The sequence below is a fragment of the Nycticebus coucang genome, chromosome 6 (assembly GCF_027406575.1).
Source record: "Nycticebus coucang isolate mNycCou1 chromosome 6, mNycCou1.pri, whole genome shotgun sequence".
NCBI classification, from domain to species: Eukaryota; Metazoa; Chordata; class Mammalia; order Primates; family Lorisidae; genus Nycticebus; species Nycticebus coucang.
This window is the reverse complement of record NC_069785.1, coordinates 57,727,725-57,755,528: the sequence shown is the minus strand read 5'-3', so window position 1 is coordinate 57,755,528 and position 27,804 is coordinate 57,727,725. Positions and strand designations below refer to the sequence as shown.

The 27,804-nt window shown below is 39.7% G+C and overlaps 1 protein-coding gene across 1 annotated transcript in view; it reads left to right on the top strand.

Annotated features, from left to right (window-relative positions):
* Nucleotides 1-27,490, top strand: part of PRTG (protogenin) — a 170,379-nt gene extending 142,889 nt beyond the window's left edge. Inside the window, exons 16-20 of the mRNA XM_053594311.1 lie at nucleotides 15,086-15,268; nucleotides 17,315-17,435; nucleotides 23,399-23,564; nucleotides 26,145-26,249; nucleotides 26,632-27,490. Of these exons, the coding sequence (XP_053450286.1) occupies nucleotides 15,086-15,268; nucleotides 17,315-17,435; nucleotides 23,399-23,564; nucleotides 26,145-26,249; nucleotides 26,632-27,036 (980 nt within the window). The 3' untranslated portion in view covers nucleotides 27,037-27,490. The remainder of the gene's footprint in view (nucleotides 1-15,085; nucleotides 15,269-17,314; nucleotides 17,436-23,398; nucleotides 23,565-26,144; nucleotides 26,250-26,631) is intronic.
* The last annotated feature ends 314 nt before the right edge of the window (nucleotides 27,491-27,804 follow it).

Genomic DNA, 27,804 nt, shown 5'->3' with positions numbered 1-27,804 from the left:
ATATAAAAGGTTCCTCTTTGTCAGAAAAACATAAAATGACCCGTCCCTGACAGGGGACTCTGCTGGAAACTGTATGATCTAGCATCCCGCTCCCCACGCCCCGCGTCTGCTGGGCCTCCCCAAGCCTGCCCTGGCCAGGGACTCTGCTGACAAACACAAGGCCCCGTGCCCATGCCGGGTGCCCACCGGGCCTCTGCCCTACCAGGTCAGGGACTCTGGGAGCCGCATGACCTGCGCCCTCCCTCTGGAGCCCTCCCTACCTATGCGCAGAGCCCTCCTCCTGGCCAGAGACTGCTGGAGCCCTTAGGCTGTCTGTACCAAAGTCACTGGGCTCCAGGTTCTAATAGAACTGTGTGCACCATCCCTCTCCCTATTGCTAAGCTGCTCCCACAACTAGAACTCCCTGCCTGGGGCAGTCCCAGAGGAGCTACACAGGGTCATTACCCACAAAGATCCAGTAATAATATAGTGATCCTGCTGGGGTCTAATCTTGGAGAGACACCGCCTCAACTCTCAGGATGGCCAGAGGCAATGGTGAAAAACAATTATGAGGCAGATTCAATGGAAAAACTCTGGCAATATGAATAATCAGAGTAGATCAACTCCCCCAAACAACAACAAGGCAAACACAGTACAAGATCCCATGCATAAACAAATAGCTGAGATGTCCAGATTCTGAGAAACCGAATTCAGAATCTGGATAGTAAATAAGATCGAACGAGAATTCCAAGCAGCAATATAAAAGATGTCTCAAGAATTCAATGAATTCAAAGACCAAATGACCAAAGATTTTGACACATTGAAACAAGAAGTTGCATCCCTCAAAGATCTGAGAAATACAGTAGAATCCCTCAGTAACAGAATGGAGCAAGTAGAAGAAAGGATTTCTGACACTGAAGACAAAGCTTTCGAATGCTCCCAAACTTTCAAAGAGGAAGAGAAATGGAGGGCAAAAACAGATCATTCTCTCAGAGAGCTCTGGGATAATTCAAAGAAAATCAATATTCGCCTAATAGGGATCACCAAAAATGACGAAGTAGCTTCACAAGACACAGAGTCTCTTCTCCATGTGATTATGAAAGAGAACTTTCCAGACATGCCAAGAGATTCTGAAATTCAGATAGCAGACAGTTTCACAACTCCAGCACGACTCAACCAGAATAAGACATCCCCCAGACACATCATAATCAATTTCACTAAAGTTAATATGAAGGAGAAAATACTGAAAGCAGCCAGACATAAGAAAACCATAGCCTACAAGGGGAAGAATATTAGACTGACTGCAGATCTCTCTGCTGAAACCTTTCAAGCTAGAAGAGGATGGTCATCGACTTTTAACCTCCTAAAACAAAATAACTTTCAACCCAGGATCCTGTACCCAGCTAAACTGAGTTTCATTTATGATGGAGAAATTAAATACTTTTAATGACATTCACATGTTGAAGAAATTTCCCGTAACAAAACCAGCTCTCCAGGATATTCTCAGACCTATCCTCCATAAAAACCAGCATAATCCTCCACCACAAAAGTAAACTCACCCAGAAACTTGATCAAACTCCAACTTCCACAGTTGCAAAAGGATTAAAAATGTCCACCGGACTTTCGAAAGGCTTATCAATATTCTCAATTAATGTGAATGGTTTAAATTGTCCTCTAAAGAGGCACAGGTTGGCTGACTGGATACAAAAACTCAGGCCAAATATCTGCTACATACAAGAATCTCATCTTACCATAAAAGATAAATATAAACTCAAGGTGAAGGGATGGTCATCTATATTCCAGGCAAATGGAAAGTAGAAAAAAGCAGGCGTTGCAATCCTATTCGCAAATACAATAGGCTTTAAACCAACCAAAATAAGGAAGGATAAGGATGGACGCTTCATATTTGTTAAAGGTAATACTCAATATGATGAGATTTCAATTATTAATATTTATGCACCCAACCAGAGTGCGCCTCAATTTATAAGAGAAACTCTAACAGACATGAGCAACTTGATTTCCTCCAGTTCCATAGTAGTCGGAGACTTTAACACCCCTTTAGCAGTGTTGGTTAGATCCCCCAAAAAGAAGCTAAGCAAAGAAATTTTAGGTTTAAGTTTAACCATTCAACATCTGGATTTAACAGACATCTACAGAACATTTCATCCCAACAGAACTGAAAACACATTCTTCTCATCAGCCCATGGAACATACTCCAACCTAGGTCACAAGTCTAACATTAGCAAATTTTTTTTTTTTTTTTTTTGTAGAGACAGAGTCTCACTTTATGGCCGTCGGTAGAGTGCTGTGGCCTCACACAGCTCACAGCAACCTCCAACTCCTGGGCTTAAGCGATTCTCTTGCCTCAGCCTCCCGAGTAGCTGGGACTACAGGCACCCGCCACAATGCCCAGCTATTTTTTGGTTGCAGTTTGGCCGGGGCCGGGTTTGAACCCGCCACCCTCGGTATATGGGGCTGGCGCCTTACCGACTGAGCCACAGGTGCCGCCCTAACATCAGCAAATTTAAAAATATAGAAATTATTCCTTGCAGCTTCTCAGACCATCATGGAATAAAAGTTGAACTCAATAACAACAGGAATCTGTATATGCATTTAAAAACATGGACGCTAAATAACCTTGTGCTGAAGGATAGATGGGTCATAGACAAGATTAAGAAGGAAATTACCAAATTTCTGTAACAAAACAACAATGAAAACATGAATTATCAGAACCTCTGGGATACTGCAAAGGCAGTCCTTATGAGGGAAATTTATACCACTGCAAGCCTTCCTCAAGAAAACAGAAAGAGAGGAAGTTAACAACTTAATGGGACATCTGAAGCAACTGGAGAAGAAAGAACATTGCAACCCAAAACCCAGCAGAAGAAAAGAAAGAACCCAAATTAGAGCAGAATTAAATGAAATTGAAAACAAAAGGATTATACAACAGATCAATAAATCCAAAAGTTGGTTTTTTGAAAAGGTCAATAAAATAAATAAACCCTAACTAGGAAAAAAAGAGTAAAATCTCTGATTTCATCAATCAGAAATGGTAAAGACAAAATAACAACAGACCCCTCAGAAATTCAAAAAATCCTTAACGAATATTACAAAAAACTTTACTCTCAGAAATACGAAAATCTGAAGGAAGTTGATCATTACTTGGAAGCACGCCACCTACCAAGACTTAGCCAGAATGAAGTGGAAATGTTGAACGGGCCTATATCAAGTTCTGAAATAGCATCAACTATACAAAATCTCCGTAAAAAGAAAAGCCCAAGACCAGATGGCTTCACATCAGAATTCTACCAAACCTTTAAAGAAGAACTAGTACCTATATTATTAAACCTCTTCCAAAATACAGAAAAAGAAGGAATACTACCCAACACATTCTATGAAGCAAAGATCACCTTGATCCCTAAACCAGGGAAAGACCCAACAAAAAAAGAAAATTATAGACCAATATCACTAATGAATATTGATGCAAAAATATTCAATAAGATCCTAACAAACAGAATCCAACAACATATCAAACAAATTTTACACCATGGCCAAGTGGGCTTTATCCCAGGGTCTTAAGGCTGGTTCAATATATGTAAAATCTATAAATGTAATTCAGCACATAAACAGATTTTAAAAGACCATATGATTCTCTCAATTGAAGCAGAAAAAGCTTTTGATAATATCCTGCATCCCTTCATGATCAGAACACATAAGAAAATTGGTATAGAAAGGACATTTCTTAAACTGATAGAGGCCATCTACAGCAAACCCACAGCCAATATTGTATTGAATGGAGTTAAATTGAAATCATTTCCACTTAGATCAGGAACCAGGCACAGTTGCCCATTGTCTCCATTGCTCTTTAACATTGTAATGGAAGTTTTAGCCATTGCAATTAGGGAAGAAAAGGCGATCAAGGGTATCCACATAGGGTCAGAAGATATCAAACTTTCCCTCTTCGCAGACGATATGATTGTATATCTGGAAAACACTAGGGATTCTACCACAAAACTTTTAGAAGTGATCAAGGAATACAGCAGCATCTCAGGTTACAAAATCAACATTCATAAATCGGTAGCCTTTATATATACCAACAATAGTCAAGCTGAAAAAACAGTTAAAGACTCTATTCCATTCACAGTAGTGCCAAAGAAGATGAAATATTTGGGAGTTTATCTAACAAAGGATGTGAAAGAACTCTATAAAGAGAACTATGAAACTCTAAGAAAAGAAATAGCCAAAGATGTTAACAGATGGAAAAACATACCATGCTCATGGCTGGGAAGAGTCAACATTGTTAAGATGTCTATACTACCCAAAGCAATATATAATTTTAGTGCAATTCCTATTAAAGCTCCATTGTCATATTTTATTTTATTTTATTTTTATTAAATCATAACTGTATACATTGATATGATCATGGGGCATCATACACTCGCTTCATAGACCATTTGACACATTTTCATCACAATGGTTAACATAGCCTTCCTGGCATTATCTCAGTTACTGTGCCTAAACATTTACATTCTACATTTACCCAAGTTTCGCAAATACCCCTGTAAGATGCACCACAAGTATAATCCCACCAATCCCCCTCCCTCTACCCAATGCCCCCCTCCCTCCCCTCCCTTTCCCACTTCCCCCTATTGTTAGGTTATAACTGGGTTATAGCTTTCATGTGAGAGCCCCAAATTAGTTTCATAGTAGGGCTGAGTACATTGGGTACTTTTTCTTCCATTCTTGAGATACTTTACTAAGAAGAATATGTTCCAGCTCCATCCATGTAAACATGAAAGAGGTAAAGTCTCCATCTTTCCTTAAGGCTGCATAATATTCCATGGTGTACATACACCACAATTTATTAATCCATTCGTGGATCGATGGACACTTGGGCTTTTTCCATGACTTAGCAATTATGAATTGGGCTGCAATAAACATTCTGGTACAAATATCTTTGTTATGTTGTGATTTTTGGTCTTCTGGGTATATGCCCAGCAGAGGAATTACAGGATTGAATGGCAGATCTATTTTTAGATCTCTGAGTGTTCTCCTTATATCTTTCCAAAAGGAATGTATTAATTTGCATTCCCACCAGCAGTGCAGAAGTGTTCCCTTTTCTCCACATCCACGCCAACATCTCTGGTCTTGAGATTTTGTGATATAGGCTTGTCTCACTGGAGTTAGATGATATCTCAAAGTAGTTTTGATTTGCATTTCTCTGATGATTAAAGATGATGAGCATTTTTTCATATATCTGAAGGCCGTGCACCTGTCTTCTTCAGAGAAGTTTCTCTTCAAATCCCTTGCCCAGCCTGCGATGGGATCCCTTGTTTTTTTCTTGCTGATGTGTTTGAGTTCTCTGTGGATTCTGGTTATTAAACCTTTGTCAGAGATATACCCTGCAAATATCTTCTCCCATTCTGAGGACTGTTTGTTTGCTTTACTTACTGTGTTCTTGGCTGTGCAGAAGCTTTTTAGTTTGATCAAGTCCCAGTAGTGTATTTTTGAAGCTGCTTCAATTGCCCGGGGGGTTCTCCTCATAAAATACTCGCCCAGACCAATTTCTTCAAGGGTTTTCCCTGCACTCTCCTCTAGTATTTTTATAGTTTCATGTCTTAAGTTTAAATCTTTAATCCAATGAGAGTCTATCTTAGTTAATGGTGAAAGGTGTGGGTCCAATTTCAGTCTTCTGCAGGTTGCCAGCCAGTTCACCCAGCACCATTTGTTAAATAGGGAATCTTTTCCCCACTGAATGTTTTTAATTGGCTTGTCAAAGATCAAATAGCGGTAAGTAGCTGGATTCATCTCTTGGTTCTCTATTCTGTTCCAGATATCTACTTCTCTGTTTTTGTGCCAATACCATGCTGTTTTGATCACTATCAATTTGTAGTAAAGTCTGAGGTCTGGTAGTGTGATTCCTCCTGTTTTGTTTTTATTTCTGAGTAATGTCTCGGCTATTGGAGGTTTTTTCTGATTCCATATAAAACGAAGTATTGTTTTTTCAAGATCTTTAAAATATGACAGTGGAGCTTTAATAGGAAGTGCGTTGAAATTATATATTGCTTTGGGTAGTATGGACATTTTGATAATGTTGATTCTTCCCAGCCATGAGCATGGTATGTTTTTCCATTTGTTAACATTTTCAGCTATTTCTTTTCTTAGAGTTTCATAGTTCTCTTTATAGAGATCTTTCACGTCTTTTGTTAGGTAAATTCCCAAATATTTCATCTTCTTTGGCACTACTGTGAATGGGATAGAGTCCTTAATTACTTTTTCAACTTGACTGTTGTTGGTGTATATAAAGGCTACCGATTTATGGATGTTGATTTTGTAACCTGAGACGCTGCTATATTCCTTGATCACTTCTAGGAGTTTTGTAGTAGAGTCCCTAGTGTTTTCCAGATACACAATCATATCATCTGCAAAGAGCGAAAGTTTGATCTCTTCTTACCCTATATGGATACCCTTGATCGCCTTTTCTTCCCTAATTGCGGTGGCTAAAACTTCCATTACAATGTTGAAAAGCAATGGAGACAATGGGCAGCCTTGTCTGGTTCCTGATCTGAGTGGAAATGATTCCAATTTAACTCCATTCAATATGATATTGGCTGTGGGTTTGCTGTACATGGCCTCTATCAGTTTAAGAAAAGTCCCTTCTAGACCAATTGTCTTGAGTGTCTGATCATGAAGGGATGCTGGATATTATCAAAAGCTTTTTCTGTATCAATTGAAAGAATCATATGGTCTTTGTTTTTTAATTTGTTTATGTGCTGAATTACATTTATAGATTTACGTATATTGAACCAGCCTTGAGACCCTGGGATAAAACCAACTTGGTCATGATGTATAATTTGTTTGATGTGTTGCTGGATTCTGTTTGTTAGGATCTTGTTGAATATTTTTGCATCTATATTCATTAGTGATATTGGTCTATAATTTTCTTTTCTTGTTGGGTCTTTTCCTGGTTTGGGGTCAGGGTGATGTTTGCTTCATAGAACGTGTTGGGTAGTCTTCCTTCTTTTTCTACCTTTTGGAACACATTGAGTAATGTAGGTACTAATTCCTCTTTAAAGGTTTGGTAGAATTCTGACGTGAAACCATCTGGTCCCGGGCTTTTCTTTTTAGGGAGGTTTTGTATAGTTGATGTTATTTCTGAACTTGATATGGGTCTGTTCAACATTTCCACTTGATTCTGGCTAAGTCTTGGAAGGTGGCGTGCTTCCAAGTATCAGTCAGTTTCCTTCAGATTTTCATATTTCTGAGAATAAAGTTTCTTGTAATATTCATTAAGGATTTTTTGGATTTCTGACGAGTCTGTTGTTATTTCGTCTTTGTTGTTTCTGAATGATGATATTAGAAATTTTACTCTTTTTTTTCTGATTAGGTTGGCCAGAGGTTTATCTATTTTATTGACCTTTTCAAAAAACCAGCTTTTTGATTTATTGATCTGTTGTGTTATTCTTTTGTTTTCAATTTCATTTAATTCTGCTCGAATTTTGGTTATTTCTTTTCTTCTACTGGGTTTGGGGTTGGAATGTTCTTCCTTTTCCAGTTGCTTGAGATGTCCCATTAAGTTGTTAACTTCCTCTCTTTCCGTTCTCTTGCGGAAGGCTTGCAGTGCTATAAATTTCCCTCTTAGAACTGCCTTTGCGGTGTCCCAGAGGTTCTGATAGTTTGTGTCTTCATTGTTATTTTGTTCCAAGAAATTGGCGATTTCTTTCTTAATCTCATCTCTGACCCAGCTATCATTCAGCATAAGGTTATTTAACTTCCATGTTTTTGTATGAGTATGCAGATTCCTGTTGTTACTCAATTCAAGTTTTATTCCATGATGGTCTGAGAAGATGCAAGGAATAATTTCTATTCCTTTAAATTTACTGAGGTTAGACTTGTGACCTAAAATGTGGTCAATTTTGGAGTAAGTTCCATGGGCTGATGAGAAGTATGTGTATTCAATTTTGTTGGGATGAAATGTTCTGTAGATGTCTGCTAAATCTAAATATTGGATGGTTAGGTTTAAATCTAAGATTTCTTTGCTCAGCTTCTTGCTGGAGGATGGATCCAACACTGCCAAAGTAGTGTTGAAATCTCCGACGATTATGGAGCTGGAGGAAATCAAGTTACTCATGTCTGTTAGAGTTTCTCTTATAAATTGAGGTGCATTCTGGTTGGGTGCATAGATATTAATAATTGAGATCTCATCATATTGAGTATTACCCTTAACAAATATGAAGTGACCATTCTTGTCCTTCCTTACTTTTGATGGTTTAAAGCCTACTGTATCTGCAAATAAAATTGCAACACCAGCTTTTTTCTGATTACCATTTGCCTGAAATATGGATGACCATCCTTTCACCCTGAGTCTGTATTTGTTTTTTAAGTTAAGAGGTGACTCTTGTATACAACAAATATCTGGCTTGAGTTTTTGTATCCAGTCAGCTAACCTATGCCTCTTTAGAGGACAGTTTAAGCCATTCACATTAATGGAGAGTATTGATAAGTCTGGTGGAATTTTGGGTATCGAGTTTTTCAAAGGTCCAGTGGACATTTTTAATCCTTTCGCCAGTGTGGAAGTTGAAGTTTGATCCAAAGTTTCTGAGTGAGTTTACTTTTGTGGTATAGGATTGGGTTGGTCATTGTGGAGGATAGGTCTGAGAATATCCTGAAGAGCTGGTTTACTTATGGCAAATTTTTTCAACATATGAATGTCATTGAAGTATTTAATTTCTCCATCATAAATGAAACTCAGTTTAGCTGGATACAAGATCCTGGGTTGGAAGTTATTTTGCTTTAGGCGATTAAAAGTTGATGACCACCCTCTTCTGGCTTGAAAAGTTTCAGCAGAGAGATCTGCAGTTATTCTAATATTCTTTCCTTTGTACATAATGGTTTTCTTTCGCCGGGCTGCTTTGAGAATCTTCTCTTTCATGTTAACTTTAGTGAAGCTAATTATGATATGCCTGGGGGATGACTTATTGGGGTTGAATCGTGCTGGGGTTCTGAAGCTGTCTGCTATATGAATTTCAGATTCTCTAGGCATGTCTGGAAAATTTTCTTTCATAATTTCATGCAGAAGGGCCTCTGTGCCCTTTGAGGCCACTTCATCATTCTCCGAAATCCCAATTATTCATATATTGCTTTTCTTTGAATTATCTGAGAGTTCTCTGAGTGAGTGATCCTTTTTTGCTCTCCATTTCTCTTCCTCTTTGAGAGATTGGGAGCGTTCAAAGACTTTATCTTCAATGTCAGAAATCCTTTCTTCTGCTTGTTCCATTCTGTTGCTGAGGGATTCTACTGTATTTTTCATATCTTTGAGGGCTATAAATTCTTGCTTCAGTGTGTCTAAGTCTTTGGTGGTTTTGTCTTTAAATTTGTTAAATTCTTGAGACAAGTTTTGAATTTCTCCTCGAATTCCTAATTCCATTTTATTAATCTTGTCTGCAATCCAAATTCTGAATTCGATTTCTGACATCTCAGCCAGTTGTTTATGAATGGGATCTTCAATCACATCTGCTGTATCTTTTTTTGGGGGGGTTGATCTATTCTGGTTATTCATGTTACCAGAGTTTTTCCATGGATTCTGCCCCATGGTTATTTTACTCCCTTTGATTTTTCCCCTGGGGCTTTATCGAGGGCCCAAACAGTGTTGTGCCTGAGAAAGTGGGGCCCTGTCTTGTGTGGTGGGGCTAAGTGGTTCTGTCTTGTTTTCAGCTGGTTTCTGTTTGATCCTATTGTAACGTTTACTCTGGCTTGAAGTCTCAGCTGTGTGGAAAAAAGAGCAATTAAGTCACCCCGCCCGCCCACCTCTGGCACCAGTTGGAAAAGGAAAATCAAACCTTCCTACAACCGCGTACCCAGGGCACCGCCTGAAAAGTCCTCAGTCTATTAGTTCAGTTCAAAAGGTCCAAATCGATTGTCTCAATCGGCACCTGTCTCGCGTGGGAGAGTTCAAGAGGTCTCTGGGAACTGGGTCACAGGGGTCTGGTGACTCCTCTGATATGGCTTACTCCAGTGCTGCGTGGACCTTTTCTCCTCCACCTACGAAATAGATCAGTCTGGGAAGTTTGATGTCTCCTTCCCCACTTTGCCCCTCCGTCAGACCCAGTCACTAGTATCTCTGCAGATGGCTAACCCAGTTGCCTATAGTGAACAGATAACTCCAGGGGTTTGCACCTGCCTGAATTGCAAGGAAGTCTGCCAGGCCCCTGCAGTCTGCCGCTATCTAGCAGGAGGAGATGGGGCCTGACATCTTTGAGTGCTTGATGCAGGTGGTGGGAGGGAGGTGTTCACTCAGGCTTAGCCCCGTCCCTGATTGATGTTGCTAACAGAACAGAACAGAACAGAACAGACAGCTTTGCAGGGTTCTGTCTCTGTTTCTGCTAAAATTGCCTGCAGAAGATGGGCTATTCTGAGTTCAAACGTCTTTGCTGCTGGAGGTTTATGTCCGATTACCTCTCTGAGTCGGCCCTGCCCTGGAAGCTTCCCGGGTTTGTGACCAGTGTCAGGCAAATCCTTTGCTCACTGGTGGCCTCCTCTGGTTGCCCAGGGAGACAGGGCGTGTGGCTTCAGAATATCCAGAAGTGAGCTGTTTTGCTGTTAAAGAAAAAAGGGCTGTTGATTTGCCTCCAGGAACTGCCACTCTGGTGTGAGCACCCAGCCGACCCTTTTCTCCTCTGTCTCGCGCCCCAGAGTCAGCACTGAGCGGCCGCAGTTTATGCTCTGTCCACACCCCTCGAGAGATCTCCCAAGAATCCGGACTCCTGGGGGGCAGGCCCTCAGACCCCCGAGTGAGACTGGGGGGAAGCTAGAGTTTCATTCAGTTTTATGCCTGGCCGTATTGTTGCCCAGGGAGGGCTGCTGCACCGCACCGCAGGGAAGTGCCGCCAAGGCGTGACTCTCCCTCAGCTGAGTGCCCTCTCCTCACTCACGTGTCTCAGAGTCAGCGCTGACCAGTCGCAGCTAGGGCACTGTGCACTCCCCTCGAGAAATCACCCAAGGATCCGAACTCCTGAGGGGCAGGCCCCCAGACCCAGAGTGAGAGTGGGGGGAAGCTAGAGTTTCATTCAGTTTTATGCCTGGGCGTATTGATGCATGGGGAGGGCTGCTCTACCGCAGCGCAGGGAAGTGCCGCCGAGGCATGACTCCCCCTTAGCCGGGTGCCCTCTCCACACTCACGTGCCTCAGAGTCAGTGCTGACCAGTTGCAGCTCGGGGACTGTCCACTCCCCTTGAGAAATCACCCAAGAATCTGAACTCCTGGGGGACAGGCCTCCAGACCTCAGTGAGTGGGAGGGGAGTGTTGGGGATTCAGGGTTGCCGGCAAAGGATTTTTAAAGTTTTATACAGTTTTATGCCCGGCAGGAGAACGCCATGGCACCCTAGTAGGGGAGGTAGGTCCAGATTTTAGAAGGTCTCTCCCGTGGAGTGTAGTGGGAGGGCCTTTAATTTCTGCCCGTTTGTTTAATTGTGGGGCTCTTGAGCTGGTCTCATGGGGGAGGGGGACTCCCATCCGCTTGGTGGTGGATTTTGTACCTTTTGTTTGCGTCCTTGTGATCACAGCTTGCCTCAGGTTGTGTTCTTCAACCTTCTCTCTTGGTGTGGCTCAAATCCACCAGGATACTTACTAAATTCCTGTCCCTTAACTCTCCTTCTGGATGGGAGCCTCTGTTGAAAGCTGGCTTCAGTCCGCCATCTTGTCTCTCCCCTCTATTAATGGGCTCCATTGTCATATTTTAAAGATCTTGAAAAAATAATACTTCATTTTATATGGAATCAGAAAAAACCTCTAATAGCCAAGACATTACTCAGAAATAAAAACAAAGCAGGAGGAATCATGCTACCAGACCTGAGACTGTACTATAAATCGATAGTGATCAAAACAGCATGGTACTGGCACAAAAATAGAGATAGATGTCTGCAACAGAATAGAGAACCAAGAGATGAATCCAGCTACTTACCCGTTATTTGATCTTCGACAAGCCAATTAAAAACATTCAGTGGGGAAAAGGTTCTCTGTTTAACAAATGGTGGTGGGTGAACTGGCTGGCGACCTGTAGAAGACTGAAACTGGACCCATACCTTTCACCATTAACTAAGATAGACTCTCACTGGATAAAAGATTTAAACTTAAGACGTGAAACTATAAAAATACTAGAAGAAAGTGCAGGAAAAACTCTTAAAGGTATCAGCCTGGGTGAATATTTTATGAGGAGGACTCCCCAGGCAATTGAAGCAGTATCAAAAATACACTACTGGGACCTGATCAAACTAAAAAGTTTCTGCACAGCCAAGAACATAGTAAGTATAGCAAGCAGACAGCCCTCAGAATGGGAGAAAATATTTGCAGGTTACACCTCTGACAAAGGTTTAATAACCAGAATCCACAGAGAACTCAAACGTATTAGCAAGAAAAGAACAAGGGCAAAGGACTTGAAGAGAAACTTCTCTAAAGAAGACAGGCGCACGGCTACAGACACATGAAAAAATGCTCATCATCCTTAATCATCAGAGAAATGCAAATCAAAACTACTTTGAGATATTACCTAACTCCAGTAAAATTCGCCCACATAACAAAATCCCCAAACCAGAGATGTTGGCGTGGATGTGGAGAAAAGGACACACTTCTACACTGCTGGTGGGAATGCACACTAATACGTTCCTTTTGGAAGGATGTTTGGAGAATACTTAGACATCTAAAAATAGACCTGTCGGGCGGCCCCTGTGGCTCAAGGAGTAGGGCGCCGGTCCCATATGCCGGAGGTGGCGGGTTCAAACCCAGCCCTGGCCAAATAAAAAAAAAAAATTCTAAAAATAGACCTGTCATTTGATCCTATAATTCCTTTACTAGATTTAGGGTTAGGGTTAGGGTTACTCAGAAGAGCAAAAATCACAATATAACGAAGACATCTGTACCAGAATGTTTATTGCAGCCTAATTCATAATTGCTAAGTCATGGAAAAAGCCCAAGTGCCCATCGATCCACGAATGGATTAATAAATTGTGGTACATTTATACCATGGAATATTATGCAGCCTTAAAGAAAGATGGAGACTTTACCTCTTTCATGTTTACATGGATGGAGCTGGAACATATTCTTCTTAGTAAAGTATCTCAAGAATGGAAGAAAAAGTATCCAATGTACTCAGCCCTACTATGAAGCTAATTTATAGCTTTCATATGAAGGCTGTAACCCAACTATAGCGCAAGAATATGGGGCAAGGGCCAAGGGAGGGGAGGGGAGAGGATGGGGTGTAAGGAGGGTAACTGGTGGGGCCACACCTACGGTGCATCTTAGAATGGGTACAGGCGAAACTTACCAAATTCAGAATACATATGTCTTCATACAATAACTAAGAAAATGCCATGAAGGCTTTATTAAACAATTTGATGAAAATATATCAGATTGTATATGAAACCAGCACATTGTACCCTTGGATTGCACTAATGTACACAGCTATGATTTAATTAAAAATATAAATTAATTAAAAAAAGAAAAATATAAAATGAAATTAGTGCCAGAAAGCTAGGATTCCCTGTGCATATTTACCCATAAGTGCAATGCCTGAATGACTTTCTGATTATTTTTCTGTTACATCTTCTTTCATAGCATTAGCATTAGTTCCTGGGGTAGGAGTCCTTATGTAAGATAAATACTTCAGTGCAGTAGAGCAGGAACACCCCTCAAGAAACAGCGGTGTCCCAAGAGGACGACTCCTTACCCAGTCACCCAACAGAGAAAATACCTTTAGATCAGCGGTTCTCACCCTGTGGGTTGCGACCCACAGGAAGGCCCGCAGCATTAGGAGGTTGAGAACCACTGCTTTAGCTACTAGATATCATACTTCAAATGATGATTTCTTATGTAGAGAAGATCTTAGGTAGATTGCTGGTGGTAATTTTGATAGTTAATCTGAAACCTGAGTCTTCAGTGCTCTGAAGTTGCTATGTAACTTTGCATTTTCTTTCCTGTTTACCTTAAAAAAAAAATCTGAGATAATAATTAGGCCAGCGAAAAGTACACACATGCTTTCAAAAATAATAATTGTGTTGTTTCTCATTTAAGAAGGAAGCATAAGATTATCTACCACAACTATTACCAATAATGATTTTTAAACATGTCTAATTTTTTAAAAAGTCTTGGGCAGTGACTGTGGCTCAAAGGAGTAGGGCGCTGGCCCCATATGTCAGAGGTGGTGGGTTCAAACCCAGCCTCGGCCAGAAACTGCAAAAAACAAATAAACAAAAAAAGTCTCTCACATTAGATTTTTAAGAGTCCAATTATAGTTACTGGATTTGGATTCATTATACTATTCTCTCTTTGTATGTTTGAAATGTTCTATAATAAAATATTTTTAATATCATTTGTATTCATATCTATGTAAAGGGTAAAACATTTTTTATATGTATATATATATATATTTTTTTTTTTTTTGAGACAAGTCTCACTTTGTTGCTCTCAGTAGAGCGCCATAGCGTCATAGCTCATAGCAACCTCAAACTCTTGGGCTCAAGTGATTCTCTTCCTTCAGTCTCCCGAGTAGCTGGGACTACAGGCACCCACCACAATGCCTGGCTATTTTTAGAGACAAGGTCTTGCTCTGGCTCAGGCTGGTCTCAAACCTGTTAGCTCAGGCAATCCATCTGCCTCAGCTTCCCAGGGCGCTAGGATTATAGGCATGAGCCACTGCACCAGGCCCTGTATATTTTTTTATGTATTTTAAATTATATATACTTAAATATATGTGCTACTTTGAAGAACTACTCCCAAAATGAAATTACAGAGAAGGATTATGGGGGGAAATGGGTATGGTGCAATGTTAAGTGAAAAATATTTATTTCCTCGTTTGTATAGTTGTAAGTAAAAAAGAAAACAAAAATGCATGTAGTAAATACACTAAAATGCTGATAATGGGAGATTGTAATTTTTTTATATTTATCTTTATTTTCTGAACTTCTGCAATGAACATGTGCCACATTTATAATCAGAAAAATTTTCAAAATAACTACAATGAACCTCTTACCTTTATAATCAGAAAATATTTTTTAAATATATTGAAAGAATAAATGGTACATGTTTACTTAATTTGTAATTGATGTATTTACAGGGGCAATAACCATGGCTTTGCTAGAAAATCTGGTAGCAGGAAATGTATACATTGTCAAGATATCAGCATCCAATGAGGTGGGAGAAGGACCCTTTTCAAATTCCGTGGAGCTGGCAGTACTTCCAAAGGAAACGTCTGAATCAAATCAGAGACCCAAGCGTTTAGATTCTGCTGATGCCAAAGGTCTGTATACTGCCACTGCCATGGTCACTGTAATTTTTCTTAAAGAAAAAAGTAGGGCGGCGCCTGTGGCTCAGTGAGTAGGGCGCCAGCCCCATATGCCGAGGGTGGCGGGTTCAAACCCAGCCCCAGCCAAACTGCAACAAAAAAATAGCCGGGCGTTGTGGCAGGTGCCTGTAGTCCCAGCTGCTCGGGAGGCCGAGGCAAGAGAATCGTGTAAACCCAAGAGTTAGAGGTTGCTGTGAGCCGTGCGACGCCACGGCACTCTACCTGAGGGCGGTACAGTGAGACTGTTTCTACAAAAAAAAAAAAAAAAGTATATATTTATCTCCCTTATATTTTATTTCATCTCCTACAGTTACCATATCCCCAAACCTACAGTCAGTTCCTTAAATTGTTGCTGGTGAGGTTCTGATGTTAGGGAGGTGCCTGACTCTTCTCCATACTTCTAGAAGTAGGCAAAATTACCTCATAATTAAGTGCACTTTTCAGACCACTGTGTTCCCAATTACTACTTTTCCCAGCTGTGCAACCACCGAGACGGACAAGCTGCATCACTCGTGTACTGATGGAGTGAGCTTCCTGGGAGGTTTCATGGAAATAAATAGCAGTGGTGACTGTGTGTTCAAGTTAAGAAGTGTATGGTTTCCATTAAGAGTTTTCACCACAGAAAAAAACAGGCTTTCTGGAGAGAGGATTTTTTTTCCTCCAAAAAAGCAATTGGAAAAAAAAATCTTTGAAGAGCCACCTTCACTCTACACAGTGCAATGGTGAAAGCTGGTGCCTCCTGGGGTACAGGACTACACATCTCCTTTTCCTCCTCTTTGGGGGGGCGGGCCTGTGGAGAAGGAGGGCAGTTTCAAATGAAGGAAGTGTCAGCTGAAGTCAAGACACCACGAAGGGCTCTTAGAAATTTTTTTTTAGACAGAGTTTCATTTTCTCCCCCTTGGTAGAGTGCCATGATGTCATAACTCACAGCAAACGTCAAACTCGGGCTTAAACAGGCACCCGTCACAACGCTCAGCTATGTTTTAGAAATGGAGTCTCGGGTGGCGCCTGTGGCTCAGTTGGTAGGGCACCGGCCTGTATCCCGAGGGTGGCAGGTTCAAACCCGGCCCCGGCCAAACTGCAAACAAAAAATAGCCAGGCGTTGTGGCGGGTGCCTATAGTCCCAGCTACTCGGGAGCCTGAGGCAAGAGAATCACTTGGGCCCAGGAGTTGGAGGTTGCTGTGAGCTGGGTGAGGCCACGGCACTCTACCGAGGGCCATAAAGTGAGACTCTGTCTCTACAAAAATAAGAAATGGAGTCTCGCTCTTGCTCAGGCTGGTCTTGAACTCCTGAGCTCAGAAGATCCACCTGCCTTGGCCTCTCAAAGTACTAGGATTACAGGTGTGAGTGTTATGCCTGGACTCAGCTCTTAGATTCATAAAGAATATCATTCAGTGCCGGGTGTGTGTGTGTTCGAAAGAGAACTGGGGAGAAGAGGAGGAGGGTGATAGATTTAGAACAGGAAGGAGGTAGCCACAGTATCATCAGGCAAGGGTCACATTTGCTTCTCAAATATCTTGCTACTCAAAGTGGCCTAGGGACATCACCTGAGACCCTGTTGGACATGCAAAATCATGGGCTCCACCTGAGACCTAGTGAATCAGAATTTGCATTTTCCTATACCCTCTAGTGATTCATAGGCACATAAGTTTGAGAAGCACTGCTCGAATATACGTAAATGGAAAACTAATCCTCAAAGTCCAGAAAGCTGTTCTTGGGCCCATCAAGGAAGAATTATGTTTTGTTCTTGTTATCTATAAATTATGAATTGATACTCGTGTTTGGTATAATCACATGATATCTAAAACTCATATTTAGAATCTTTAATTTTAGAAGATAAACCAATCTCTGAAATCACTGATAAAAGATTACCTGCTTCGATATTAATGTCAAAACTTTTCCTGAGATGGGGGAGAATTACAGAAAAGCAAATACCTGAGAATTAGAATAAAAGGTATTACGTATTTTTCTGATTCTGAGTAAATGTGTTTTCCCTCTAGTTTATTCAGGCTATTACCATCTGGACCAAAAATCAATGACTGGCATTGCCGTGGGTGTTGGCATAGCTCTGACCTGCATCCTCATCTGTGTCCTCATCTTGATATACCGAAGTAAAGCCAGGTGTGTTTCCATTGCCGGAGATGTTGGGGTAGTTAAAAACAATTACAGTAACCACAGGAAACAAACTGAAATCAAGCGTCTTTAGAGTCACCGGGATTTTCCACTTTAAAATAAATGTACAGTATTGTCACTTGACTTCTTACAGCTGTAGAAATGTGCTCATTTGCGAGGGAGGTTATTTTCTTGCCTTTAAAAAAATGACTGTGCCAATAGAATATTTCTTAAATGAGGGCCTAGTTTCCTCATTTCCTTAGCATTTTGAGAAACACAAAATATATCACTGGGTCTTTTTTTTTTTTTTAATGGCACATTTAATCTGGTGCATCTGCTTATTGAGAAGATTTCTTGCTGTCTAGAATATTTCGTGTTTAAGTAGCAGTCCTTGAAATGCCTGAGTCACTGAGAACACTATAGAACATACGGATGGGATTCTCTAGACAAGGATTAAGACAGATACAATAACTAGAGATTGGGTTATCTATAAATTCTGTCCGGGAATCTCATCTGTGGATGACTCAGTAGTATCTTGTATTCAGTAAATCTGTGTATTTTTAACCTTTTGTATTTGGGGTTCTGCTTTTATTTATTCTTAAGATTCTTTTGATGAAAAAAATCAAAGTCAAATACACATTATTGTTAGATAATCTCCATTACTAATCTCCTTCCCTTAGCATAGATTTTTCAGTCTCTATGCATGATTGGTACTTGTCCATGGAAACATACTTAGAAAACATTACTGAAAGAGTTCTAATGTCTTTGTGGATATTGGACTAGCCTTAGTTTCAGTGTCCACGTTTTTCACTTTAATAATTTTTTCTTCTTGAGATCAGAGTCTTATCTTACTCTGTCACCCTGGGTAGAATATGTGGCGCCATCATAGCTCAGAGCAACCTGAAACTTTTCGGTTCAAGAGATCATGCTGCCTCAGTTTTTCTATTTTTAGTAGAGACAGGGTCTTGCTCTGGCTTAGACTGATTTCAAATTCATGAGCTCAAGCAATCCTCCTATCTTGGCCTCCTAGAGTGGTAGGATTATCGGTGTGAGCCACTGTGCCCCACACTTTAATAATTTTTAAGAAAATATATACACACATTGTTTTAGTAATACCTAAACCTTGCAGAAGTGCTACTCTAAATTTACCATTATTAATTGGCAAGTTAATTATTATGTTAAAAGAACCATATAGAACCTGAAGGAAAAATTATATATTGAAAATTATAATTCCTGCAAAAATTATGAATAAGCAACAATAATTGTTTGTGGAAAGTAATTTTGTATAAACAGATATTGAGACCAAAAAAAAATCTCATCCACAGATGAGATTGCTTGACAGAATTTATAGATAACCGAATCTCTATTTACTGTGTTGGTCTTAATTCTTATCTAGAGAATCCCATCCATATGTCCTACAGTGTTCTCAGTGACGACTCAGACATTTCAAGGACTGCTACTTAAACATGAAATATTCCAGACAGGCGGCACCTGTGACTCAAAGGAGTAGGGTGCAAACTACCAAAAAAAAAAAAAAGTCTTAAACTTAAAAAAAAAATAAAAAGAAATTTAAAAAAAAAGAAAGAAATATTCCAGACAGCAAGAAATCTTCTCAACAGAACAAGTAGACATTGGGGGTGGGGGGTGGGGTGTTTCTTTTTTTTTTTTAATTTCAAAATATTAAGGGGATATACAAGTATTTTTGTAACATGGATAAATTGAATAATGCTGAAGTCAGAGCTTTTAGTGTGCCTAGCACCAGACTAGTGCACATTGTACCTAAAAGGTATGTTTTTATCTCTCTCCCCACCCTCTCCTTTCTTAGTTTCCAGTGTCTTTTTATACCACTATAGGACTGTGTATACCCATCGTTTAGCTCCCAGTTATTGGTGAGAACATATGGTGTTCGTTTTTCTGTTCCTGGGATACTTCACTCAAGATAATGTTCTCCAGTTTCATCCAAGTTGCTCCAAAAGGCATGGTTTCATTCCTTTTTTATGGCTGAGTAGTCCTCCATGGTATACACATAAACACCACATTTTCTTTATCCTCTCATCAATGGATGGGTACTTAGGTTGATTCCATATCTTGGCAATTGTGAATTTCCTATGATAAACATTCAGGTACAGGTATCTTTTTGACATGACTTCTTTTCCTTCGGGTCTATAGCCAGCAGTGGGATTAGTAGATTGTATGGCAGGTCTACTTTTAGTCCTTTAAGGAATCTCCCTGCTGTTTTCCATAGAAGTTGTACGAGTTAGAGTCCCAATACCAGTGTCTAAGTGTTTTTTTTTACTGCATCCATGCTAACATCTACTTTTTTTTTTTTTTTTAATTTCTTTAATGGCCATTCTGATAGGGGTTAAGGTGTTATCTCATTGTGGTGTTTACTTGCATTTCCCTGATGATTAGTGATGTTGGGCATTTTTCATGTATATGTTGCCCATTTGTCTATCTTCTTTTGAAAAGAGTCTGTTCAGGCGGCGCCTGTGGCTCAGTCGGTAAGGCGCCGGCCCCATATACGGAGGGTGGCGGGTTCAAACCCAGCCCCGGCTGAACTGCAACCAAAAAATATCCGGGCGTTGTGGCAGGCGCCTGTAGTCCCAGCTACTCGGGAGGCTGAGGCAAGAGAATCGCTTAAGCCCAGGAGTTGGAGGTTGCTGTGAGCTGTGTGATGCCATGGCACTCTACCTAGGGCCATAAAATGAGACTCTGTCTCTACCAAAAAAAAAAAAAGAAAAGAGTCTGTTCATGTCTTTTGCCGATTTTTAATGGGGATGTTTGGTTTTTTCTTGGTGATTTATTTGAGTTCTTTGTAGATTCTGGATATTAGCTCTTTGTCAGATGTAGAGTTTACACATATTCTGTGCTTCTGTAGGTCATCTATTCACTCTATTGATTAATTCCCTTGCTTTGCAGAAACTTTTTAATTTAATTAAGTTCTGTTTATTTTTGTTGCTCTGTTTACCTCATTTAGGTCGTAGTCATTAATTCTTTGCCTAGATTGATTTCTAGAAGAGTTTTTCCCTACGTTTTCTTCTAGAATTTTTATGGTTTTTCAAGCCTTACATTTAAGTCTTTAATTCATCTTGAGTTAATTTTTGTGTATGGCAAAAAGAGATAGCATCCTGTTTCATTCTTCTGCATGTGGCTACCCAGTTTTCCAAGCACCCTTCATTAGCTAAGGCGTCCTTTCGTTAGCAGTATTTTTGCCTGTTTTGTGGAAAATCAGCTGGTCATAGCTATATGGTTTAGTTTCTAGGTTCTTTATTCTGTTCCATTGGTCTGTATGTCTACCTTTATACCAGTACCATATTGTTTTGGTTACTATAGCCTTGTAGTATAATTTGAAGTCAGATAATGTGATACCTCCAGATTTGTTTGTTCTTTTCACATAAGATTGCTGTGGTATTTGGGCTCTTTTTTGGTTCCTTGTGAAGTCTAGGATTCATTTATGTAGATCTGTGGAAAATGGCTTTGATATTTTGATGGGAATCACATTAAGTCTATAAATCACTTTGGGCAATATGGACATTTTAACAATATTATAACTTCCAGTCCATGAACATGGGATGTTTTTCCATTGGTTTGTGTCTTCCGTGATTTCTTTCATCAGTGTTTCTCAGTTCTTCTAGTAAAGATTCCTGGGTAAACAGAAGACCAAAAATCACATCATAACAAAGATATTTGTACCAGAATGTTTATTGCAGCCCAATTCATAATTGCTAAGTCATGGAAAAAGCCCAAGTGCCCATCGATCCACGAATGGATTAATAAATTGTGGTGTATGTACACCATGGAATATTATGCAGCCTTAAAGAAAGACGGAGACTTTACCTCTTTCATGTTTACATGGATGGAGATGGAACATATTCTTAGTAAAGTATCTCAAGAATGGAAGAAAAAATATCCAATGTACTTAGCCCTATTATGAAACTAATTTATGGCTTTCACATGAAAGCTATAACCCAGTTATAACCTAAGAATAGGGGGAAGGGGGAAAGGGAGGGGAGGGAGGAGGGAGGTGGGCGGAGGGAGGGTGATTGGTGGGATTACACCTGTGGTGCATCTTACAAGGGTACATGTGAAACTTGGTAAATGTAGAATATAAATGTCTTAACAAAATAACTAAGAAAATGCCAGGAAGGCTATGTTAACCAGTGTGATGAAAATGTGTCAAACGGTCTATAAAACCAGTGTATGGTGCCCCATGATCACATTATTGTACACAGCTATGATTTAATAAAAAAAAAAAAGATTCCTGGATAAATATACCTTGGTTAAGTGTATCCCTATGTATTTTATTTTCTTTGCAGCTATTATAAATGGTATTGAGTTCTTGATTTGACTCTACTTGACTGTTATTAGTACTTAATGATGTTACTGATTTCTGTATGTTGATTGTGTAACCTGAAATCTTGTTGAATCTGTCAGTTCTTAGAAACTTTAGGTAGAGTCTTTAGGATTTTTTAGATATAGCATCATATAATCCACAAACAGGGATAGTTTGACCTTCCCTTTCCCACTTTGGATGCCCTTTATTTAATTCTCTTGCCTTATTGCTCTGGCCAAGACTTCCAGCACGTTGCTGAATAGAAGTAGTGACAGTAGGCACTCTTTGTCTTGTTCCAATTCTTAGGAGAAACACTTTCAACTTTTTCCCATTCAGTGTGATGTAGGCTGGGCTTTGCCAAATATGACCTTTATTTATTTTGAGGCATGTTCCTTGTACGACTAATTTGTTGACGGTTTTTATCATGAAGGGTGCTGGATTTTATCATCTGCTTTTTCTGCATCTGTTGAGATGATCATATGGTTTTTGTTTTTACTTCTGTTTTTGTGATGAATCACATTTACTGATTTGCATCCCCTGGGATAAAACCCATTTGATCATGGTGAACTATCTTTTTGATGTACTATTGAATACAGTTTGCTAGTATTTTGTTGAGGATTTTTGCATCAGTGTTCTTAAGGGACATTGATTGGTGTGTGGTTTTTATGTCATGTCCTTTCCTGGTTTTGATATCAAGGGATACTGGCTTTGTAGAATGAATAGGGATGGTTCTTCCTTCTCAGTTGGTAGACAGAACAGCTTCTGTAGAATGAGTGCCAGTTCTTCTTCGTAGGTCTGATAAAATTAAGCTATGAATCCATCTGTTCTTGGGCTTTTTTTTTGCAGTTTTTGGCCAGGGCCTGGGTTCGAACCCACCACCTCTGGCATATGGTGCCAGCGCCCTACTCCTTGAGCCACAGGTGCCGCCCCCGGGCTTTTATTTTTTTAAGAGATTTTTTATTACTGTCCTAATCTCCTATCCATTATTTGTCTGTTCAGGATTTCTCTTTCTTCCCAACTCAGGCTTTAGAGGTGGTGTTTTTAAAAATATATTCATTTCCTGTAGGTTTTCTAGTTTGTGCAGGTAGAGGGGTTCACATTAGTCCTATATTATACTGGGTATTTCTTGTGGTATCAGTTGTTATGTCCCCTTTCTCATCTCTGATTGAGCTTGCTTTAGTTCTTTCTCTGCTCTTTCTAGTTTAACTACGGGTCTGTCGATTTTGTTTGTCTTTTCAAAGAACAAATTTTTTGGTTCACTGATCCTTTGTACTGTTCTCTTTGGTTTCCCGTTTCATTTAATTCTGGTCTGAGCCTCCCTGTTTCTTTTCTTCTGCTAGCTTTGGCTTTGGTTTGTTCTTTTTCTGGTTCCTTGAGGTGTGATGTGGGGTTGCTAATTTATGATCTTTCTGTCTTTTTGATGTAAGCATTTAAGACTGTGACCTTCCACCAAGATGCTTTTTCAAATCATAAAAGTTTGTAGCAGTGAGTGGGAGTTAAAAATAAAGTTTCTAAAAATGCTTGAGAAATGAATATTAAGGAACTTCATTGTTTGCAGAGTTGTGATTACAGGCTAAATTTGGTACATTCGCCTGTATCTTATATGAAATTAGATTTCCTCTTCTTGCCAATATTTCAGGAAATCATCTGCATCTAAGACAGCACAGAATGGGACTCAACAGTCATCCCGTACCATTGCCTCTTTAGCTCGTGGAAATGAGGTAGGAAAGAACCTGGAAGGAGCTGCAGAAAATGAAGACTCCTTAATGTCAATGATGATGCCAAACAGCTTCATTGATGCAAAGGTACTGAGCTGAGAAGCTAGTTTGCTGCATAATCCTTGCTCCCATTCATCTTCCCTTTGTGTGTAAAATTTATTTAATGAGAAAAATTATATCTCTGTTCTTCTGAATGGAATATACAAATTTTATCGAGGTCTTTCCTTGCATAAAATATTTAGGGAGAAGAAGATGAGGATAGAGAGAGCCCGGAAGAACTATAGATAAAAATGAGACAAGAGCATAAATTTAATTAAATGTTATTATATGAAAGAAAAATGCCTCAAATAAGGCTACCACAGTCTTTTGTCTATATTTACTATAGTTTTGCTGCCCTGAATTTGGTGGGTAGACAATTTTTTTATTAATCCCCTTGCCCTTAGTTTAGTTGACTGTTGAACTGAATTGATCATTAGAATATCCCAGGTAGAATAACATTTTTTTTGAAATAGAGAACATCTGACTAGAAACCTCAAGATCCTTCCTGTTAGGACCCAAGGAAGTTGGAAATAGTAAAGAAATGTCATTGGTAGGTGTTACTTTATGTCGTTTCTAGTATATGTAATAATAGTACAGTGGTAAGCATTATGAACACCAACTTAAAGTTATTTTTAGTCACACTGCAACATTAGACATTATGCATTATTGCAATAGCTCCCATAACCAGTGTGCTATAAATCAAGTAGTCAGCAAACTACAACCCAGCCCACACTAGCCTGCAGCCTGTTTTTATATGGCTACTTCAAAGCCAAGAATGTTTTTTACATTTTTAAAGGTTTTTTTTTTTTTTTTAAGAAAAGGAAGAAAATATGATATAGGCCAATATTTATTTACTATCTGGCCTGTTACAGAAAAAATTTCCCAAACCCCGCTATGAATTATTTTTCCTCAACTCTTTCCTAAAATTTAGAACAACAATAATACGACAAAATTTGAAGTACTTTTGAGATTGCCTGTAATCTATTTGTATCTAACACAGTGCTCTATATAATACATATTACGAGTAAGCAATAGTTAATTGATATTTGGTACTTCTGTTGTCTTTTTGGTTTGCAGCCTAATTTAGCTTTTACCTTCTAACACAAATTAAGCTATTCAACGCTTTAAAAATTAGTCTAAAACATTAGAAGCTAAAACTTGTAATAAGCATAAAAAGTACTAAAATATCCTGTGGTTCTGTTGTTACTGTTATAGGTGGAAAGTAGACCTGAGAGAAGCCAGGGGAGTGACATAGCAGGGAGGAAGATATGGAAAAAAAAGAGAAAGAAACTAAAATGACAGGAGGCAGAGAGAAGTAGAGACCTGAACGATGGAGAAAAATAAGTTTAGAGGATGTCTTTCTCAAGTCCCTTGGGTCAACCTAAGGATTGATACTCCACGTAATGCCATTTTGTTGAGCCACGTATGGGCCCATATTTTTTTCCCCAACTGCTTCTTTAAATTATCAAACATACGGAAGAGTTGAGAGAATAATGTAATGAATATATAAATAAGTTAATTGTCAGTACCTTGTCATAATTTTATATATCTTTATACTTTGTTTACTGTTCCATTTTTATTTTATTTTATTTTATTTATTCTATTGTATGTTTTTGAGGCAGAGTCTCACTCTCTTGCCCAGGCTAGAATACCGTTACCTCAGCCTCACTTGCAGCAACCTCAAACTCCTGGGCTCAAGCAATCCTCCTGCCTCAGCCTCCCAAGTAGCTGGGATTACAGACCCATGCCACTGTGCCCTGCTAATTTTTCTGACAAATAAGGTCTTGCTTTGCCCAGGCTAGTCACAAACTCCGACCTCGAGTGATCCCACCTCAGCCTCCTAGAATACTAGGAATACAGGTGTGAGCCATCATCCCTGCTCTGCTGTATGTGAAAACGAGTTTTGGAATCATTACATTTTGCTTCACCAAATTTTTGCACACGCACATACTATGTCATTTTGATCACTAAAAAATACCCTAAATGTGTTGTCTCTTTTCTGTGTAAAAGAAGAAATAGCGATTCCTGTGATTATTTTTTTTTCTTCTTTTTTTGTTTTTGTTTTTTTTTTTTTGAAACAGAGTGTTACTTTGTAGCCCTTGGTAAACCACTGGTCTCAGCCTTTCTTCTTTCTTTTTTCTTTCCTTTGCTTTTTTTTTTTTTGTAGACATAGCGTCTCACTTTATCACCCACAATAGAGTGCTATGGCATCACAGCTCACAGCAACCTCCAGCTCCTGGGCTTAGGTGATTCTCTTGCTTCAGCCTCCCCAGTAGCTGGGACTACAGGTGCCCACCACAACACCCGGCACCTGGGGCTCAGTGAGTAGGGCACCGACCCCATATACCGAGGGTGGCAGGTTCAAACCCAGCCCCGCCGAACTGCAACAAAAAATAGCAGGGTGTTGTGGTGGGCACCTGTAGTCCCAGCTACTTGGGAGGCTGAGGCAAGAGAATCACTTAAGCCCAAGAGTTTGAGGTTGCTGTGAGCCGTGACACAATGGCACTTTACTGAGGGCGACATAATGAGACTCTGTCTCCAAAAAAAAAAAAAAAATTGTGTGCAATATGTGTTAAACTGAAATCTATGATACCAAGATATTTACATTTTCTTCTTTTATTTCCCCAGGGAGGAACTGACCTGATAATTAATAGCTATGGCCCTATAATTAAAAGCAACCCTAAGAAAAAATGGTTTTTTTTCCAAGACACAAAGAAGATCCAAGTTGAGCAGGTAACCCACTGAAATGAAAAAAATCTTTGGCAACCCATGCTACATGAAATGATAATTTAAAAGAGAGGAAAATGCAAAGTAATAATTTCAAAGTTTAATTTCTCTGTTGTTTGTGGATATGATTTTATTAATTTGGGGCATGACTTTGTGGAGAGCCATACTGAAAGTACAATTAGAGGAGTAATCAGAGGAGCGCAGGGGTGGTGGGGTAAAGTGCTGGGGGCAGCAGAATCACTGAAGAAGCTGTTGACACTTCACTCGCAGCAGGTAATACTGATATTTTCCTACCCACCCCTCTATGGGGAAGCATTGATCTAGATGACCTTTTGCCCATGAACGTGATCATTTTGATCTCTTTGCTATCTTATCTATTTTTCCCTAGCCTCAAAGAAGATTTACTCAAGCCGTCTGCTTTTACCAGCCAGGCACTACTGTATTAATCAGTGATGAAGACTCTCCCAGCTCCCCAGGTCAGACAACCAGCTTCCCAAGACCATTCGTTGTTGCAGCTGATACTGAACATTCGGCAAATAGTGAAGGCAGCCATGAGACTGGGGATTCTGGAAGGTTCTCCCATGAGTCCAACGATGAGATACATCTGTCCTCAGTTACAAGTTCCACACCCCCGACATCTAGTTCTTTCACTGGCTGTGGTTCGGGTGGGGATCCCACAGTGAGGAAGTGTGAAGACCCTGTAATGCCATCAGCTGCAGAGCAGAATTCCTCTTCGGTTCTGCCCCCACCATCTGCTAAGCAAAGTTTTGATAAAAACGGTCTTCTAGTCTAGACAGCCACGCTCAGGTATTCTCACCTGTAAGTCTGTTCGAAGGACAATGAACAGGGAGCCAAAGCCTTTGTGAAAATCGTGATGTCTCACTGGGTATTTCAGCTTTTTTTTGAATGTGTTTTGTTTTTTATTTTTAAACTCATGTAATTTGAATGTTTCATTGTCAGCAATGTGAAAGGACAGTCAAAATGTTTGACTGGATTATAAAATACATCACTGGAGCAAAGGGAAGACTTTTGAAAGCCCCTTTGCTGACTATCTACCTCAGTTTGCCAGATGGCAGACTCTGAAGACAACTTTGTTACCTCGTTTGTTGTTGTAGTTTATTTCAGCTACATAACCAATGATGCTTATTAGTAGCATTTTGTTTTCATTGCTGTATGTGTAATGTGTGTGATCAAAGGAGTCATATAGGTAGATGAGTAAGAATGTTTATCTGAAGCTCTGATTTTTTAAAAAACTGTGACACCTGCATGGTTTGGATAATTTAACGCTTCTGGTTGTGAAGACTGTTAAACCACTAAGAAGAGAAGAAGTAGGACTACTTCTTTTAATGAATGACCAAAACAAAAAAAGTGTATCTCTTTTGAGAACACCACTATTTAGTAGCATATCGGTAATAATATTGCTTCAAAGACCTTTATGTTTTAGGCATTAGAGTCTGAGTGGCTCTATAGTTTATCTGCTATATCCCAAACTTCCACCTGCCTAGCCGTGCCTTTTCTACACGCCCACCCCCCGCCTTGCCTGACAGCTGGCCAAAGGCCG